The sequence below is a fragment of the Salvelinus fontinalis genome, chromosome 37 (assembly GCF_029448725.1).
Source record: "Salvelinus fontinalis isolate EN_2023a chromosome 37, ASM2944872v1, whole genome shotgun sequence".
Lineage (NCBI taxonomy): Eukaryota > Metazoa > Chordata > Actinopteri > Salmoniformes > Salmonidae > Salvelinus > Salvelinus fontinalis.
This window is the reverse complement of record NC_074701.1, coordinates 19,105,816-19,123,950: the sequence shown is the minus strand read 5'-3', so window position 1 is coordinate 19,123,950 and position 18,135 is coordinate 19,105,816. Positions and strand designations below refer to the sequence as shown.

The 18,135-nt window shown below is 46.8% G+C and overlaps 1 protein-coding gene across 1 annotated transcript; it reads right to left on the bottom strand.

The window, feature by feature from the left end:
• Positions 1 to 258: 258 nt before the first annotated feature.
• On the bottom strand, positions 259 to 15,720 carry LOC129836312 (bifunctional heparan sulfate N-deacetylase/N-sulfotransferase 2-like). The gene is made up of 12 exons (XM_055902303.1): positions 14,695 to 15,720; positions 10,429 to 10,516; positions 10,152 to 10,306; positions 9,102 to 9,287; positions 3,947 to 4,075; positions 3,517 to 3,699; positions 3,217 to 3,313; positions 2,949 to 3,072; positions 2,482 to 2,656; positions 1,896 to 2,066; positions 1,503 to 1,715; positions 259 to 1,357 (listed from the first exon to the last, which is right to left on the bottom strand). Exons 1-12 carry the CDS (start codon positions 15,715 to 15,717, stop codon positions 1,232 to 1,234), a joined length of 2,670 nt encoding a protein of 889 aa, XP_055758278.1. The 5' UTR covers positions 15,718 to 15,720; the 3' UTR covers positions 259 to 1,231.
• Positions 15,721 to 18,135: the final 2,415 nt, after the last annotated feature.

The window sequence follows — 18,135 nt, the reverse complement described above, 5'->3', positions numbered from 1 at the left end:
CATTCAACTATGTAAAGAAAAAAGTATTTAATAAGAATATTTCATTCATTCAGATCTAGGATGTGTTATTTTAGTGTTCCCTTTATTTTTTGGAGCAGTGCATGTACCTCTAGTCTCCTGTCCGTCAAACGCTGGAGGCACGGCCGTTTCCATTCCAGTCTTCTGTAGACAGCATCAGATGGGTAAAAGACAGTGGCTCCTGCATTGACAGACATGCAGAAGCTGTGGGTAAAAAAAATGTAATAAATAAACAATCCATTCCAACCTCTCTGAGTTTATTAGAGATGATACAGCGTTGGTCTTTGTTTTGTAGTTTTTACAAAATAAACAGGAAACAAAACAAGACAGCAGCTCCTGTTAAGACGGACAGTCACAGGCAGAGACCCTCTCTTTTTCCATCTCCCTCTAGCTCATCCTCCTCTCTTTACGCAGCTCTAAACTGGCTGGGTACCTATGTGAGAGTTGGGGAAAGTGCATGTTAAAGTGTGTGGTTTCTCTGTAGACTTGTGGGGCCTTTAGTAGACAGTTTGTTTGTCAGAATGTACTCCAATGGCCTCAGCTCTGGGGTAGTGGAATGCACAGAGGGAGTCTGGAGGAGCTGTGGCATGTGATTAATACCCCACATCCTTCCTATGGCACAAGCCTCTGACCAGAGCACTACAGTACGCTGTCTCGTTTAGTCAATGTCTATTCTGTCACATTCCCCCCCGCCCAAAATATACAACAGATTTAAAATGTACAACGTTTTACAATCATTCTTCTGAAGAAATGAGAAGTGTGTGTGTGTGTGATCTTGTGACCACGTATGTTGCCGAGCTCATTCATGCGCTACAGGGCCACAGGATATCCTGTGAGGTCAGTTCCTGTTAAATAGTGGGGTGACATTAGACCTCCCCCCACCCCCTCTCAGTCTACCAGACCGGCGTCAGTCAGTCTAACCGTCTGCAGGCTTAGACAAGTCCTCTACTTTCTGGATGAAGACGATGTGTGCGACTGCAAGGTGTTTCAGTCCAACTCATTAACTCCCTTATTAGAGGTCTTTATTCCACCCATGAGGTTTGGTTGTTACAGTGGCGTTTCGGAGTCCATTGTCCTGATAGGGGGCTGTCCTCCCGCCCTCTCACCTCATCCACCCTCTGTAGTGACTGGTGTGGGTGTGGGTGAACAGGGCCCTCTCCCCCCGGGCCAAGCCGGGTGGGGCAGTGCTCCATTCCAGACTGTGGTTCCACTCTCAGCTCCAGCTGGAGCTCTGCAGCTCCTCTCTCAGCCAGGCGGGCAGGGGCTGGCCCAGCCGGTTCAGCAGCCTCAGCAGCTCCATGTTGTGCTCCCTGTAATGCTCCGTCAGGAAGGCACGCGACTGTAATACACACAGCAGAGAACAGTCAGGTAAGGACTGTATGAGGCACTTGTTTACACATAATTACATGTTAGACAGAAGTGAAACAAAATGCATCATGGCACACTGGCAACGGGATAATGTTGTGTGTGTGACGTCACTGTACCTCAGGGGTCATGTCAGGGTATTTCCTGCCTTTACTCTTGCCAAGACACTTGGGTCGTCCACCTTCCACCCTCTGGCACCAGAACCCTTTACTTTCATCGTACGTCAGAGCCTGGGTGTAGTTGAAGATGGGTGTGACCCCCAGGAACCTCTGGATGCCCTCCATGACCAGGGCAGGGTTGGAACGCAGCTGGGACCCGTCCACTATATGCACCTGGAAACAGGAATCACACCTCTCACATTCTGGCCTTCACACAGGTGGTACTGCCATGATCAAACAAGGAAAATACTGAATGGATGATTTTGAATTGGTGACTCCTGTAGTTTTCATTATCTAGCTGTGCTTATATAGTATGTTTGTGTATGTGAATGTGTATTTCCAGTAAAGTGTTACCTGGCTGGGCTGGTAGTGGTGTAGCCAGCGCTCCAGGTGGGTGGCGTAGGCCCCAGGTTTAAGGCAGCGTCTCTGCAGGATGATCAGCTCTCGGGGGGAGGCAGGCCCCGCTGTCACCACCTCCTGGAATGTGTGGTTGATGGCCATTGGGTCCTGATGAGCCCGCTGGTGCTGCAGGGTAACACACATGGGATAGGTCAAAGGTCAGCCATCATGAGTCAAAGGTTATCAGAAGTCAGGCTTCAGAGGGATCAAGTAACAAGATAACGTTGACCTCCCTTGCTTGTTAAAGTAACTACAAGCAAATAAAGAGAATAATTATTATATTTAACTAGGCAAGTCAGTTAAGAACAAATTCTTATTTACAATAATGGCCTACAAGCAAATAAACCTCACAGGTGAAGCTGAAATAAAAACAGATGACTCTGCATCCAGCAGTATCTTCAGCATGTGTGGTCACTTAACGGTCAACATGGTCTGCCAACAGTTTATATTTCATGACCCTAATGGTTCATATTATGGCTGAGGTAGTTAGAGCTGATCCTGAACATTGGTAAACCTGATCTGTGTAGTGTGATAGACCCACCTGGTACCAGGAGTAGGCGCGGTCCACTGGGTTGATGAGCACAGCCAGGATCTTGGCCCGGGACAGCAGGGCCGCCGCTCTCTTGGGGGCTACCTCCGTGTCAAAGTAGTTGGCACTTTTCTCAAACATGAAGTCTGTACTGACATTCGATGGGAAGGGGAAGAAGTCCATGTACCTGAAGAGAGGAGGGGGGAGAGCAGTTTGGTTTACTGAAGGTCAGGGGAGAGCTTATGACATAAAATGTCCCAATAACTGAATGGCTTCCTGCGCCATGTCCCTTTTCACCTAGGACCAAATAGACCATACTGTTATACATTCTCAGTGATATGAGAGGACTGATAAGAGGGCAGTATGGAGGAAGACTAAACTACATGTAAGCATGAAGGAACTACATAGAGGCAATGTTGAGGTGAAATGGCTACAGGCGTCATTATAGTGTTAAAGAATGGCCAGTAATGTTGTCTTACCAGTCAATGCCGTTGTCGTAGTTGGGCCCGCTAAAGAATTGGATCTCCTCAAAGGTGACAGGACTGGAGAAGCTACTGGTGATGGCAGGGTGGAGGCTCAGGAATGAGTGCAGGGCTGTGGTGCCTGAAATAACACATACAAATATACACTTTTGGTTGGACTGAAACTCACAACCACAAATGCCATCGTGCTATACATTCTGGCCAAGAGTATGCGAAGAGCGAGAGAGGTTACGTCGGAGGAGAATGGCCGGCCACAGGGTCTCACCTGTTTTCTGTGGGCCTACGACCAAGAACCTGGGTAGTCTATCACAGGTCTTTTCCTTCGACCAAATGTCTTTATGCCTCTTGTCCTGACATGGGTTCTGAGGACAAATAGAGAGGGGTTAGGTTAGGGTCACCAATACATAGAGCTCATCAGTAAGTAATTTTATTGCAAACTCAAATAAATTGATAGTCCAAACTTTATTATAAAAATCTCAAGAAAACAGTACATATCCAAAGTAGGAAACAGTAACTAACAACCGATGTACTACAATGTCTATAATAATAATTGCAGTTCCCTAACCTGCCAGAGGGGGTCCCTCTCCTCAGGGAAGATCTGGAAGTATTTGTCAGCCAGCTGCGTGGGTGGCAGGGTCTGCAGCCGCAGGTTGGTCCAACACTGAACAAACTTCACCAGGGACTCAAAGGTGTACAGGCCCAGCCGGTCATTCCCATAGTTAGACAGGTGGGTCATGAAGATGCTGATCTGGGGGGAGCAGAGGAGGGAAGTGAGACTTTTCACTGTTTAGCTGCATACGAGGCTAAATCCCAACTTGTGAGGCACCTGCAATTGTAGCACAGATTGACATCGATGCATGATTTACACAAAAATTTAAGTTACAATTCCATTTTCCAAGTTAAGATTCTTCCAGTCATTTTGAGCAGTGACCTGAAGAGGGTAGCAGGCTCCAGTAATGACAGGCAGAGTATCTCCAGAGCGGACTAGAACTTACAGGGTTGAGAAGGACGGTGAGGAACAGCTCCCCTCCCCTGATGCTCTTGTCCAGCTCTTTGGAGCCTCCTGGGTACTCGTTATAGAAGATAGTGTGAGTGAAGAGGCCACATGTCTGTCTGGGTAACACCTGCAGCAACAGAGAGGGGAAACTGTAAAAAATACATCAAAATAACCAACTTTCTCTTCCTTCTCTCCACTTTAATAATGAATAGGGCCTTTGCACCTTTGTATAAACTCTAAGCCCTTGAGTGTGCTCATTAAGCACTGAGGGGCAAATCCTAACTTTGATTAAGTCATATTTTCACTTTGTCATTGATGTCAATGAGAGAGGAAGTGACAATTTGACTTCAATTGAAGCTCAAAATAACTATAGAGTGAAAATCTCACTTTTAAAAGTTAATATTCAGACAACTTATACCCAAATAATGTTGTTGATGTCTTAAACTCGTATTTGTGGCCAAAGCATACATTTTAAAAACCTGCCTCAACCCTTTTTCTCAAATTTGCTTGGATAATGACATTATCTTTGGTTGAGACAGGCCGGTATGTGATCTGGTGGGGAGAATGATCCTTCTCGAGATTAGGGGAGACACGAGCTAGGGCTGTGGCGGTCACGAATATTTAGTCAGCAGGTGATTGTCAAGCAAATAACTGTCGGTCTCAGGGTAATTGTCCGTTAATTAACATAAACACTCCTGGTTTCCACATAGCCTACATGCCACTGATGCGGACCTTTGGAACATTTACATTTTAAAAAGTTGAATAAATCCATGTAATAAAGCCTACACCTTCACAATAAATCCATTATTTATTTTGGACATTTCTAAAGAAACATGATATGAAGAAAATGTAGTCTATTTCAGAAGACCAGAAAAGCATACTCTGAGTTGTCCTTATGTTAGGTCCTGATGTGGCTATGCCAAATGGCTGTGGGCTACACTAGTTCATTTAGCAAACAAGATTTGCTTAGAATTCCGTGGCATTATTTTATAGTATGAAGAATATAATTGAACAAAGCTGAATAAAATAGAAAGGATATTTTCTCCAAATGATTTGAGGGAGTTCGCACATGCGGCTATTCTGTGTTGAGCGGTTAACAAAGAAACAGGTACTCCTATATGCTTAATGTAGAATTATTTATGTAACTTTAGTTGTTCTACAAACGTTGGGCCATATGTTTTGATGTTTAATATATTGTAAGGCTGGATGATGTGACAAAGTTGCTTGAAAGGCATGAGTTTTGTCTCTTAGAAGTGACAAAATCCATGCTTTTGTCACTTCTAGGTTAGACTACTGCAATGTTCTACTTTCCGGCTACCTGGATAAAGCACTAAATAAACTTCAGTTAGTGCTAAACACGGCTGCTAGAATCTTGACTAGAACCAAAAAATTTGATCATATTACTCCAGTGCTAGCCTCTTTACACTGGCTTCCTGTTAAGGCAAGGGCTGATTTCAAGGTTTTACTGCTAACCTACAAAGCATTACATGGGCTTGCTCCTACCCATCTTTCCGATTTGGTCCTGTGTACATACCTCCACGTACGCTATGGTCACAAGACGCAGGCCTCCTTACTGTCCCTAGAATTTCTAAGCAAATAGCTGGAGGCAGGGCTTTCTCCTATAGAGCTCAATTTTTATGGAATGGTCTGCCTATCCATGTGAGAGACACAGACTCGGTCTCAATCTTTAAGTCTTTACTGAAGACTCATCTCTTCAGTAGGTCCTATGATTGAGTGTAGTCTGGCCCAGGAGTGTGAAGATGAACGGAAAGTCACTGGAGCAACGAACCGCCCTTGCTGTCTCTGCCTGGCCGGTTTCCCTCTCTCCACTGGGATTCTCTGCCTCTAACCCTATTACAGGGGCTGAGTCACTGGCTTACTGGTGCTCTTCCATGCCGTCCCTAGGAAGGGTGCGTCACTTGAGTGGGTTGAGTCACTGACGTGATCTTCCTTTCCGGGTTGATGCCCCCTTGGGTTGTGCCATGGGGGAGATCTTCGTGGGCTACACTCGGCCTTGTTTCAGGATGGTAAGTTGGTGGTTGAAGGAATCCCTCTTGTGGGGAGGGGGCTGTGCTTTGGCAAAGTTGGTGGGGTAATATCCTGCCTGTTCGGCCCTGTCCGGGGGTATCGTCGGGCGGAGCCACAGTGTCGCCCGACCCCTCCTGTCTCAGCCTCCAGTATTTATGCTGCAATAGTTTATGTGTCGGGTGGCTAGGGTCAGTCTGTTATATCTGGAGTATTTCTCCTGTCTTATCCGGTGTCCTGTGTGTATTTAAGTATGCTCTCTCTAGTTCTCTCTCTTTCTCTCCTTCTTTCTTCCATTCTCTCTCTCCGAGGACCTGAGCCCAAGGACCATGCCTCAGGACTACCTGGCCTGATGACTCCTTGCTGTCCCCAGTCCACCTGGTCGTGCTGCTGCTCAAGTTTCAACTGTTCTGCCTGCGGCTATGGAACCCTGACCTGTTCACTGGACGTGCTACCTTGTCCCAGACCTGCTGTTTTCTACTCTCTAGAGACAGCAAGAGCGGTAGAGATACTCTGAATGATCGGCTATGAAAAGCCAACTGACATTTAGTCCTGAGGTGCTGACCTGTTGCACCCTCTACAACCACTGTGATTATTATTATTATTTGACCCTGCTGGTCATCTATGAACATTTGAACATCTTGCCCATGTTCTGTTATAATCTCCACCTGGCACAGCCAGAAGAGGACTGGCCACCCCTCATAGCCTGGTTCCTCTCTAGGTTCCTTCCTAGGGAGTTTTTCCTAGCCACCATGCTTCTACACCTGCAATGCTTGCTGTTTGGGGTTTTAGGCTGGGTTTCTGTACAGCAATTTGTGACAACAGCTGATGTAAGAAGGGCTTTATAAATACATTTGATTGATTGATTGATGAGCTCTGCTTTGTTTTTTTGCACAGGCTGTACACACTACATCAGTCACTCATTCACAATTTGACAAGTACTTGATAATGCCTAGAATTTCACGACGGCATCCCCTTTGTGTGGCCATAATGCACCTTAAAAAAATCCATGCCTTTTGCGACCAGTGACTGTTGTGTCTTCTCCCTTAGTGCTGCGTACTACAGCACGTCATCGGGTCTTTCTCACAGGCTACAAGTGAAGACAGACACATTGGGGACACAATGGCGCACGTCCTTATCCTATTCCGAGGTGCATATTGAAGATATTGGAAGAACTGTCCACATTTACTTTGTCAGCCAACAAGATGAGTAGGCATAACGAACAGCAAAAGCACTAGCTTATTTCAATCTACTGTCCCCATAGTACAAAAGTCAACCTATTCTATTCTGTGCGAGAAATACATATTCCAAACATAGTCTGGGACAGTTGTGGGATGCGACATATCCCAAATAAATAAAACCACTAGCATCAAAAAAAAGTGTGGCTGATGCAACAGATCAGAATGTTTAGCTTAAAATGTTGATAAACTATTAGGCTATTTCTTCACATTATAAGCACAGCAATGCGCACATGGTAGTAGGCTATAAGCACAAATGTTCCATTAGTGGAAATGCAATTATGCATGTAATGGCTTTTATTATAAAGGTGCATTTTTATGGTGAAGCTTATCTTCCCCAAACTTGAAACTCACACGCTGCCTATGTATGCCAGTTAGGCTCTACACCCCTTGTAAAGCGGAATAATGTGCTTAAATTTTAAGAAGTTATTTGGCCACTTTAGTTGTGATACAAACCTTATTAAAACATATAGGCCCGTGCGACTATGAATCGAAAAAGTCACAAAAAAAGGCATTGTTTCTTATGTTGTGTATCATTCACAAGGGATAATATATAATTCACAAGTGATAGGCTAATATTGTCACCCATCAGACTATTCTTGATTTAATCTTGTCTTTACATATACTAAATAACATATGTGGTAAATCTGTTTTGATTTAGAATGGACCATTATCATGCACCTGTATCGAAACAGGGGAGCGGGAAAGAAATACATGTCAAATAGCGAATGGAGGACGCCTTTCCCCGTGGTTTATTCTTTAATGCCATCCAGGTAGGCTATACTCCTGCTGTAAATATAAACAATGTACTAAATATTAGGAAAGTTGAGAAATAAATATATTAGGCCTAGCCTATAGAAAGCTGATGGGATCCTCCTCTTTTTAGTAGAGGCCATCACTTTGTTTTCTCGCACAATTGCATAGCCTATAGAAATGTTGGGCAACATGAGCTCATGGGCTCTCATGAAGTGTTTGATTAGATTTTCGATTACATTTGCATTGATGTCAGAGTGATTAGAGGGATAATAGAGTGCTGAATACCAAGCAGTTAACACGTTTGGTAGGCTACTAATAACCATTAGCAGCATCAAAGCTTGGAGAAGCCTAATTACCATGACTAAACCATCACGTGGAATTTCACTGCCAGTTATACAGTCACCGCAACAGCGCTGATGTGAGCTCACTGCACGCAAGCGAGCTAGCAAGCCAGGCAATCCACAGCTGGTGTTAGAAAAAAGGATAAAGCCTATGCAACAACTATCTCGCCAGTCAAGTCTATTTAAAAATAAAAATGGTTTGAAAGAGTCGGCCTGCTGGTTGTTTAGAAGACGTTAGCTAATGTTAGCAGACACCCAAATCACTCATTTCCTAACAGGCCAAGGAGAGGCAAAAAAGCAGAAAAGCTGCTTAATTATAATTTTTTGGAAGGACATCTATTGAATTATACATTACATGACCAAAAGTATGTGGACACCTGCTCGTCAAACATCTCATTCCAAAATCATAGGCATTAATATGGATTTGGTCCCCCGGGGGCATTGTCATGCTGAAACAAGAAAGGGCCTTCCCCTAATTGTTACCACAAAGTTGGAAGCACAGAATCGCCTAGAATGTAATTGGATACTGTGGCATTAAGATTTCCCTTCACTGGAACTAAGGTGCCTAGCCCAAACCATGAAAAACAGACCATTATTCCTCTACCAAACTTTAAAGTTGGCACAAGCTATACATTCGGGCAGGTAGCGTTCTCCTGGCATACACCAAACCCAGATTTGTCTGTCGGACTGCCAGATAGTGAAGCGTGATTCATCCCTCCAGAGTCCAATGGCAGCGAGCTTTAAACCACAGTTCATTACTTAATAAACTGATTGACTGCCATGACTAACTGACCTGAATGCCACTGTGGATGAAGCCCCTGCGGTAGCGGGCAGGTCTGAGGTGGGGGTACTCCTCTGTGCTGGTCACCTTGATGTCCCACACTGACTTCCAGGCCTCGTACAGCTGGCTGTGGACGGGGTAGACCCCCGAGTGGTGGGGGGCCACAGCATAGCCCATGTCTGTAGGGATCCCATGCTCCTGGAGAGGAAGAGGGGGGGTGGTATAGATAGAATGAGAGACAGATGGATATTAGTTGTGTCTAGGGACAGGAAAATACACCAGGAACAAATTACAATAACAAAACGTGATTAAATGGCCATTTAATTGAACCATGAATGAGTCACCGTCTGCTTCCAAACAAACAAGCAGCAGAAAAAAGAATGTGCAGCTCCTCCACTGGAGGGCGACATAGCCCTGCTCTGTCCACAGACCACTCCACACTGCTAAATAAGAAACAGTCAGGAAGCTCAGCAGGAGCCTCAATCCTTTAGAGACTAACAAAAATGCATCCAAATCTTAATGTATGGTGGTACCGTGCCACTGTGCCCCTCGCTGGAAAAACATAGAATGTTGGGAACGCTTGAGGGATTGGTGTTTGTTCAGCTCAGTTGAGACGGTGTGTATCCTTCCTAAGGAGAAGCTATGGAGAGCTGTTTGAAGGATCCTCTCCCCTGACCGCTCAGAGATGCTCTCCGTCAGTGTCAGCCAGCAAAGACAGCTGTATGGCAGCAGGGATTACTGAGAGGGTGTTGGTTAGTATTCACCTCACACACACACACACACACTGACACCGTCTGCTTGCTGGGCCCAGCCCCTTGGCTCCCAATGCCACTCACTACATCAGGCAGCCTTGGGGGCATCTTTAGCCCCAATGTCTGGGAGCCTTGTACCGTGGTTTATTGTAATCGCGAACAAGGAAACATCTACAACGGCCAGCATACAGGAATCCAATTACCACTCACCATCTGGATCAACCCGGCCATAACTACAGCATGCATCTTACTAGAGAGAGCTATCGTATGATTATGATGTTAGGTATCGACAGACTGGAAGCCCAATCACCTGGGCAAACAGCATGTTGAGCCTCATCTGTTCAGCCAGCACGCTGACGTTGTGGAACAGGTGGGGCTGCATGTGACTCCACATGTGGGGGAACCACCAGAACTCCTTCCTGTGTCTTAGCAGCATGTCATCTCCCCGGTCCTCCTCGTCTGTGCCTGGAGGGGGGGGGGAGATGGGTACAGGGAGTTTCTTCATGACACTTTCCAACTCAAAATCTACAGTGACGTTGTCTAGCACAGGGTATGTTCTGTGTTTTCACTTCGAGATGCTCTCTCACCTGTGTGGTAGAACTTTCCAGAGAAGCCGAGGTTAAAGGTGAAATCAGGGACCAGCATTCGCAGCTTGTTTTGAGTATTGAGCAAGGCCTGCAAACGAGGACATGACAGAGGAATGGGAATTATATTCACAATTGCAGTTATTAGCTTTAAAAACTATAATGTTGCTGACAAACCTATTTTTTCTTAACCACTAGATGGCGAAATAACTCTTGGACATAAAATGCAGATGCATCATTCAAGTGAAGAATACAGACAATGGGACCACATGGAATAAAATCAGAACATATCTAGGTAGCCACAATGGTGAAAGAATGAGCAAATGCTGGGGTTATTGTACAGACTGAAATGGGATTGCAAAGCAAACCCACGGAGTCCTGTTCAACAAATTCCCCAAACCTTCACACTTTATCAGCTATATCAGAGCAGCAGCATCCATATACAAATCACAGGATGGGGAAAGAGATAGCTGCTTTGCCTCCACAAATCAACCCAGAGCTATGCACTGTACCTCTGGGAGAGAGATAGCGGCTGTACCTGATAAGAGATACAATCGCTGACTTATTTAGAGGGGGACTGATGTCCTTGAGCATGTGCACACACTTTGCTTTTCTTGCCGATTAGGATGAGTGTCTGTGTGTGTTTGTGCGGTCTGTGTGTGTTTGTGCGGTCTGTGTGTGTGTGCAATATGATCCATGTCTCAGTATTGGCTGCCTGGGACCTTAGGTTTGCTGACGGAGAGACAAATGTGTCCCCACAGACAGATCAAGCGATATTTCATGTCTGATGACAAGCGGTGATCAGTAACTGAACTGTCTTCCAGCACCACAACAACCGATCGTCTTTCAAAAAGGAGAGAGGAGAGAGGCTAGACAGGGGCTGGACAGGGGGATGTGGTATGGAGCATATGCCTGGGTGATGTCCTGTGGGGACACACAGACCTTTGTGCCAGCCTGGTAAAGAGGGGTCAGAGTAAGGAGGGCTTGGGGTAGGCAGAAGGGCAGAGACAGAGGGGTGGGGGCATAAGGGTAGGTCAGGGGGCTCTGGCTAGTCACCATGGCAACGGATCTTCACCGTCTGTGCCAAGTACAGAGAGCCGACAAGGAGGTGAGAAGAGCTCTTTGTATTTCCTCTTCGATTGCCTTATCAAATGGATGCCTACAGATCACTGACCTCAATATCCTTGAATTTCCCCATGTCTATAGAAACAAATGGAAGGACATTGTGAATGCCCGGGCTGGCTTATTAAAAGCCTCAACCTGCAGTGATGATTGGACTGAAGCCTCTGGGCATTGACTGACCATACCCTAGACCAGTGGTTCCCAAACTGTGGGGGGAACTCAGTCAGGCTTTAAACGGATTCTTGAAAGTTTTAACAGAATGCACAAAGTGCAATTTTGAAATTGGGTGGTACATTATCAGTCATTGCATACCTTAGAGAGCTATTTATAACTTGTCAGAAATGTCAGCCCAACTAGCCCATGTTTTTGTTGTTGTTGATATTGTTGTAATTTATTTGTCACTCAAATATCACATGATTACACATTAGACATGCCAAAATGTATAGAATTTCAAGACAATTTGCTATAAAGCTGCAATATTTTCTTTGCAACCCATGACAAAATGTGTACAATTGCAGGAAATAAGCTTTAAACCCGCAAAATTCTCTCCACCAACAAGAGGGGTGTGAACAATTAGTCAAAAACAGTGTTTGTGCACATAGAAATAGACGTGGCACGTGCGCTCGTGTGCAGGGGGGTGCGCGGGATGTTCCCCAATGCTGGAAGGGGGGCCCCAGAGTGAGAAGGTTTGGGAACCCCTGCCCTAGACCGTCAACATGTCCATGACTCCTACCTGGCCCAGGCCTGCATTATAGGAGGAGGATGAGAGGACATGGTCAATTGCAAACAACAGCTGCCATTTACCATAAGGACAGAGATCTAGAAATGCCTGTTTGAGATGCTGAGGTGACCGAGTACCCATCCAACCAGAGTGATTATGGCAGCACTCCAAGGGCACTGAATGTAAATTCGACCATCAACCAAACAAGTAGAATATAGCTGAGATGCAGGAGTCAACCGTATCGAACATAGCACAGAAAAGTGAACGTGGTTATGCATGCGTGTGTGCGTGTGTGTGTGGTGTGTGTGTGCGTGTGTGTGGTGTGTGTGTGTGTGTAAATCAGCTTTAGTGCTTAAGAGTGCAGTGCTGAGGTTGCACCCAGAGTGAGAATAATAGACAAGATTAGTGGTCCATTAGCCATGCCTTGTTTGTGCCCCGTTACTCGCCTCACAACTGCTTGAGGTGATTAAAGCCTCTTTGCTCAACCAGAGGCCAGGTGGTAGGGGTAGTTAGACAACACTGCGGTAAATAAAGTCCAGCCTGCATGGCAACGACCACAATGTTTAACACCACGTCAGGGCAGGCGGAAGAAACATTCTATCTAACCTCTTTGTGACACCTCAAAATGTTAATAGGATCAACATGGTTGGTTGCAATGAACTACAGATGACTAACAGGGTCCCCGAAGAGCAATACATGTTTAACATGCTTTTTACATCCACTTTAGTAGAGAATTTAGGTGATTTAACGTCAAAATGGCAATATCTTAATACTGCACAAGACAACTGTCCGGATAAATATACAATTTTCAAAATATTTGTTGTTGTTGTTGCTAGGCAGCGTTGGCTTTGGCTAGTCGGCTGTACCTGCGCTAAAACGCTGTTATTTTTCATCTTATAGCTTGTTCACCATCTTCTTTTTAAATAGTGAGCCAACATGTTTTCAGCACTTATTTACATGACTGATCAAAACAAACGTTCTCATGCTCTCTTCTGTCTCTCTGCAGCAGACAAATGGTGAGCAATATGTCTGGAACATCAAATCACAGTAACATCCCAGTATTGAATCGCAATACATATCGTATTGGCACTTAAGTATTGTGAAAATATCGTATCGTGTTATCCCAGCCCGAGTGGAAACGTTATTTGAAAAGTCATCAAATACATTTCAGCATCTTTAACACATTAGAAAGTGGTAAGTGGTTCCATTGACTTGATGCTCTAGAGACCAAGCAGGCCAATTCCTTTCAGAGAAGACCACTTCTGTTCAGAAGATTGAGGTGAGAAAAAAAATCAATGGGCCATTCTTCTGACTACACCAGCTCGGCTGTTCTATTCTGTGCTCCACAATGAATCCATATACCTGTAATGTAATGTTGTTTTCTCCGTTAAGCTACGGCCTCAAGAGCATGCATGTACCTGCCTCGGCTGCCTGAGACGTCAAACGGTCTATTAGTCATCATTTCCACAGGAGCAATTAACCCGAAACGTCTCATCGGTGGTGTGATGACTAAACACTGTGGCGGTGCCAACAGTACTTTTCTCCCTCCATATGCCCTTACTTATGCAACCGCCTGGTTCCAACCTTGTCAGGCTGAATTGATGACAGGCTCATTAACTGGCTGATTGACTTGTGTGAGCCCTTGCTGAAGCGACAAGTTTGCTCCCTTGTCCCGCCCCTATCACTCTCCAAACTGCATCCCTGTTGTCAGTGCAAAAGCCTAATTAATCCTCCTAATATTTCCCATTAGTTGTGTTCATTTAGTTTGATGCATTTGTCAGAGTGGCCCTCCAGGCAACGCTTTTCTGCATTGCAAACTGCTGATGCGGGTTAAGTGTGTTCAACAGCTATAGAGGGTAGAGAAAGACCATTATGAGAGCTGTGATGTACTGGAGACTCTTCCGAATTGGTTTTTGTCACTTCAAATAAGGCTTTGGTTAAGACTGGAAAAGGCTTAGTCATCCAGTGGTGGTTTTCTCAAAGTGAAGTGAACTCAAGTAAATCAGGCCAATTAGACACAGTAGCGGGCTAACAACCAGATAAAACAATTAAGAGACTAATGGCAGAAGACACAGATCCTGTTGAGATTCATCCTAATAAATGCTAGCCTTTATTAGGCCTTGCCTTAGAAACAAGTCACACACCTTACGGAGAATCCCATTGGAAATCAATATGTGTCCCATGATGGGAGGAGCAGGAAAGAAGCACTTTCCTGAAAACTAAGTGGTAAATCAAAGGTTGCTTAAACAGAAACATCTATACTTGTTAAGGTAACAGGCTGAATAATCGTCCTCTTCGGAATAACCGCCTATTTCGTTTTTTTTACGTCATTAATAATACATCTTTACACAAGCTTAATTACCAATGACAGTGAACCTACAGTAGGCAGAGTGTGAGAGAAAGAAAGAGGGAGAGAGTGAACCCACCTCTACGTCGGTCACCTTCATGCGGGTGCCCTCCTTGCCCACGAAGATATCGTCCACGTCCACCAGCAGGTGGCGCTCCAGCGAGAGGCAGAGCCGCTTGCCCGTCAGGTAGGCGATGGCGTCCACAAACACCAGCTTGTGCAGCCAGTAGGACAGGTTGTTTCCAAACAGGACCCTCTGGATGCCGTCGTGGAGCCCCAGGTCCTGGACCACGGTGGCGTGCATAGCACTGAGCGGCCCCAGGTGGGCCAGGGCGTCAGAGGACTTGGTGCTGGCCAGGAGGACAGGCTCGTAGGTGGAGTGGTTGGATTGGAACACGGTCCAGTCGTCCCCGGGCAGGGGGCCCTGCTCCACCTCATTGGGTCTGGTGATGTAGAGCAGTGGGGCGTTGTGGTTGATTCGGTAATCCCTCAGGCCCAGGTGGGAGTGCAGGAAGAGAGGGAAGCCCTTAAGCTGGGCGCTGAGCAGCGAGTTCTCGTTGGCCTTGAAGAAGCCGATGATGCCTACACTGTACTCCATGCAGTACTTGTCCAGCAGGTCGCGGTTCCAGGCGTCCAGGTTGACATACTTCAGTAAATTCTCGTATATGACCAGGGCGTAGCGTCCGCGGTTGCGCTCTGTTAGCGTGGGCATGTCTCCCTTCCCCGGGGCGATCTCGGTGCGGTAGCTAAAGTGGCTGGACTCCAGAATGGCTACGATCTCCTGCCCCAGCTGAGAATAGATGCTCTCTACAAACACCAGCACCACTGGGTCCGTACGAGAGTTGTCCATGGCCTTCACCTGGCGCAGCCGACCCGAGTGAGGCAGGAAGAGTGGCGCCTGCTGCCCACCTCCCACAGCCCCCGGCACCCCCCGACAGTCACTGAAGGGCAGCGGGGGGGCCTCCTTGATCTTGGGGCTGTTGCTGACGTAATAGGCCAGGAAAGCCATGGAGAAAAGGCAGAAGACGATGAGTGCCAAGATGAGGCGATGGAGCTCCAGTTGCCTGACGCCCCGCACCAGCTTCCATAGGCTGGCCACCATGGCCGCAGCACGACAGGGGCAGTGCCGGCGCAGAGCAGAAGGCAGCGCCAGGGACAAACAGCAACAGGGCACAGCAGCGGGCAGGGATACAGGAGGAGAGAGAGGGGGAGGGTTGAGCAGCAGACACTGGCACCAAGCTGTGCTGAGGGATAGCCATTTACGCTAGGTCACCATGGCCCCCATTGCCCATGAGTCGCCTTACGGCTTTGGCCCTGCTCGCCTTTCCACCTCTTTGGATGCACAACGCGCTGCCTGTCTGGCTGCTCCGACTCAGCCTGGGCTGGTCTCTGGGCTCCCTCTACCTCTGCACTCTCCTACCTCTCTCTCTCTGGCTCCCAGGCACGCCCGTCCTCAGCTCTGCTACCTAAGAGGATTGGGTTTCTCCCTCTGCGTTCCTCACACACTCCTCCTCCTCCGCTCGCTCCCCTCCTCTCAGCGGATCAGCAGTTTCTCTCCTCTCTCCTTTCCCCGTCACTGAACACCAAACAGCTCCCTTGTACACACGTAAACACGGCCGTTATCAGGAGATGCTGGTTGTATCGTGGGGGTGTAGCTCCTGCTCTCAGGTTGTGTGTGTGGCAGATATTCTGTGCGTGTGTGTTGGGTTCAGTAGTCTCGGCTGGGGGTTCGGCAGGCTGGGGCTCAGCCTTCAACACTGCCCCCTGTGGAGGCCCAACCTGTTCATCTTGAAGGCGGCAGAGAGGAACACGCCTGAGGGAGGGGCAGAAAGAGAGAGAGAGTAGGATTAGTGCACGTTAGATCACAATCCATGTTCTTGTAACCAAAATTAGTCCTCAGGATAATGTCTCATGATGACGCAAAACAGAAATAGAAGATAAACAGAAACAACAGTTCTATTAAAAGTAAAAAGAAATGTTAACTTGACATTTGTCTTGGACATACAATAATTATTTGTTTGCAAAACCGCTCAGCTAACAGCATCATAAACCAAAAGGCAGCTATAAAACCTTGCTGGTGAAACTGCCTGTCAGACTGAGTTGTTCCCTGTGGGTACACAGCGTCTCTGTGCTGACAGTGGCCCAAACCCTACAGAGAACGAGTTAACACAACCATGCGGCAGGGTCAAATTTGATGACGCTTCCATATGGCCTAAAGATTGCAGCCTTATGGTTTTTCCATTAGGTCCCCTCCCCCAACTCAAAACCAGGCCATCCCCAAAGCCCTTTGTGTGTCATGAGCACTTTTTCCTCACGGAGACCAAAAATAGCCTCACCATAACCTCCATGTGTTCCTGTCCTCCTCAAATATAGCGTTACAGGTGTGGAAGGAAAACTCTGACCTTAAATGTGAATGATTATATGGCTGTGTGGGTGGCTGTGGGTACACGATCTCAAATGTGGGCCAATGCTGCAGAGCAATTAAGATTTTGTTTACGATTGCGGCTAGTCCCACACAGATGCAGGCAGGGTGCGCAATGGTAGTGCCGGAGGATGGGGGGGTCAGGGAACTCAATGCCGTGAGAGCTGTGCACTGTCAGTGTGTTAGTAAACTGGGAAATCTCCAGCACAAGACCTGCCTTACATGGGAGCCACTAGAGAATTAAGACAATGCATTCCACCTGCAGTGGGCTGGGTTGATTCCAATGAGCCCTCTGGGACCAGACCAGGTCACGAGACTAGCTCAGTGGCTTTATGACTACGATACAGCAGCACTGAAACAGTGTCTCAGTCCCTGCAGGCTGGCTGGATCATTTATCACTGTGGGGGAACTGGTGGAGGCCAACAAGGCGCTATAGTGCAAATATAAATATGTGGTTAAATGCAAAGAGCAAAACAAGCAGCCCATATCAGCTCGTTAGAAGAAGAAAAAAGGACAAATCGAGTCCCAAGCCCAGACAGACGCTCACCACCCTGCGTCATAAACAGGATACCGCGATCTATCAAAGTTACCCTGACATGATCAATGTCAACCGTGCCGCCACGCTACATTTCCTGGGCAAGCACTTAAAGGATCATTTTTCTCTCAGAAGTACTAACTAAGCCTCGGCTTTAGCAAAGGCACCTTGACAGAGAGAAACACAGAGGGAGATGAACACACAGACAGACAGACGACCGAGAGACAGACAGAGACAGAGTCTACAACACAGAGTGGACAATGAGGAGTGAGAAAGAAGAAAATGAGCAAGAACATTCGGAAGGACAGAGAAAGGTGAGGAACTCTCATGGTGCTTCCACTCAAAACCCCCAGAACCACTCAAAGACGTGGCACCCTGGAGTGGACCTCCCCTCTCACCGCAGATCCAACATCCTCTGTGAACATGGAGTGAGGGGGGACTGAGCGCATCCCGAGAAAGGAACCTATATTCTTAGCCGGAGAAGTCTCACCTCCTTGACCACTTCCCCTCCAACATGTGGGCCATTGGGAGACAAATCACAACACACAGGGTCCTCCACCCCC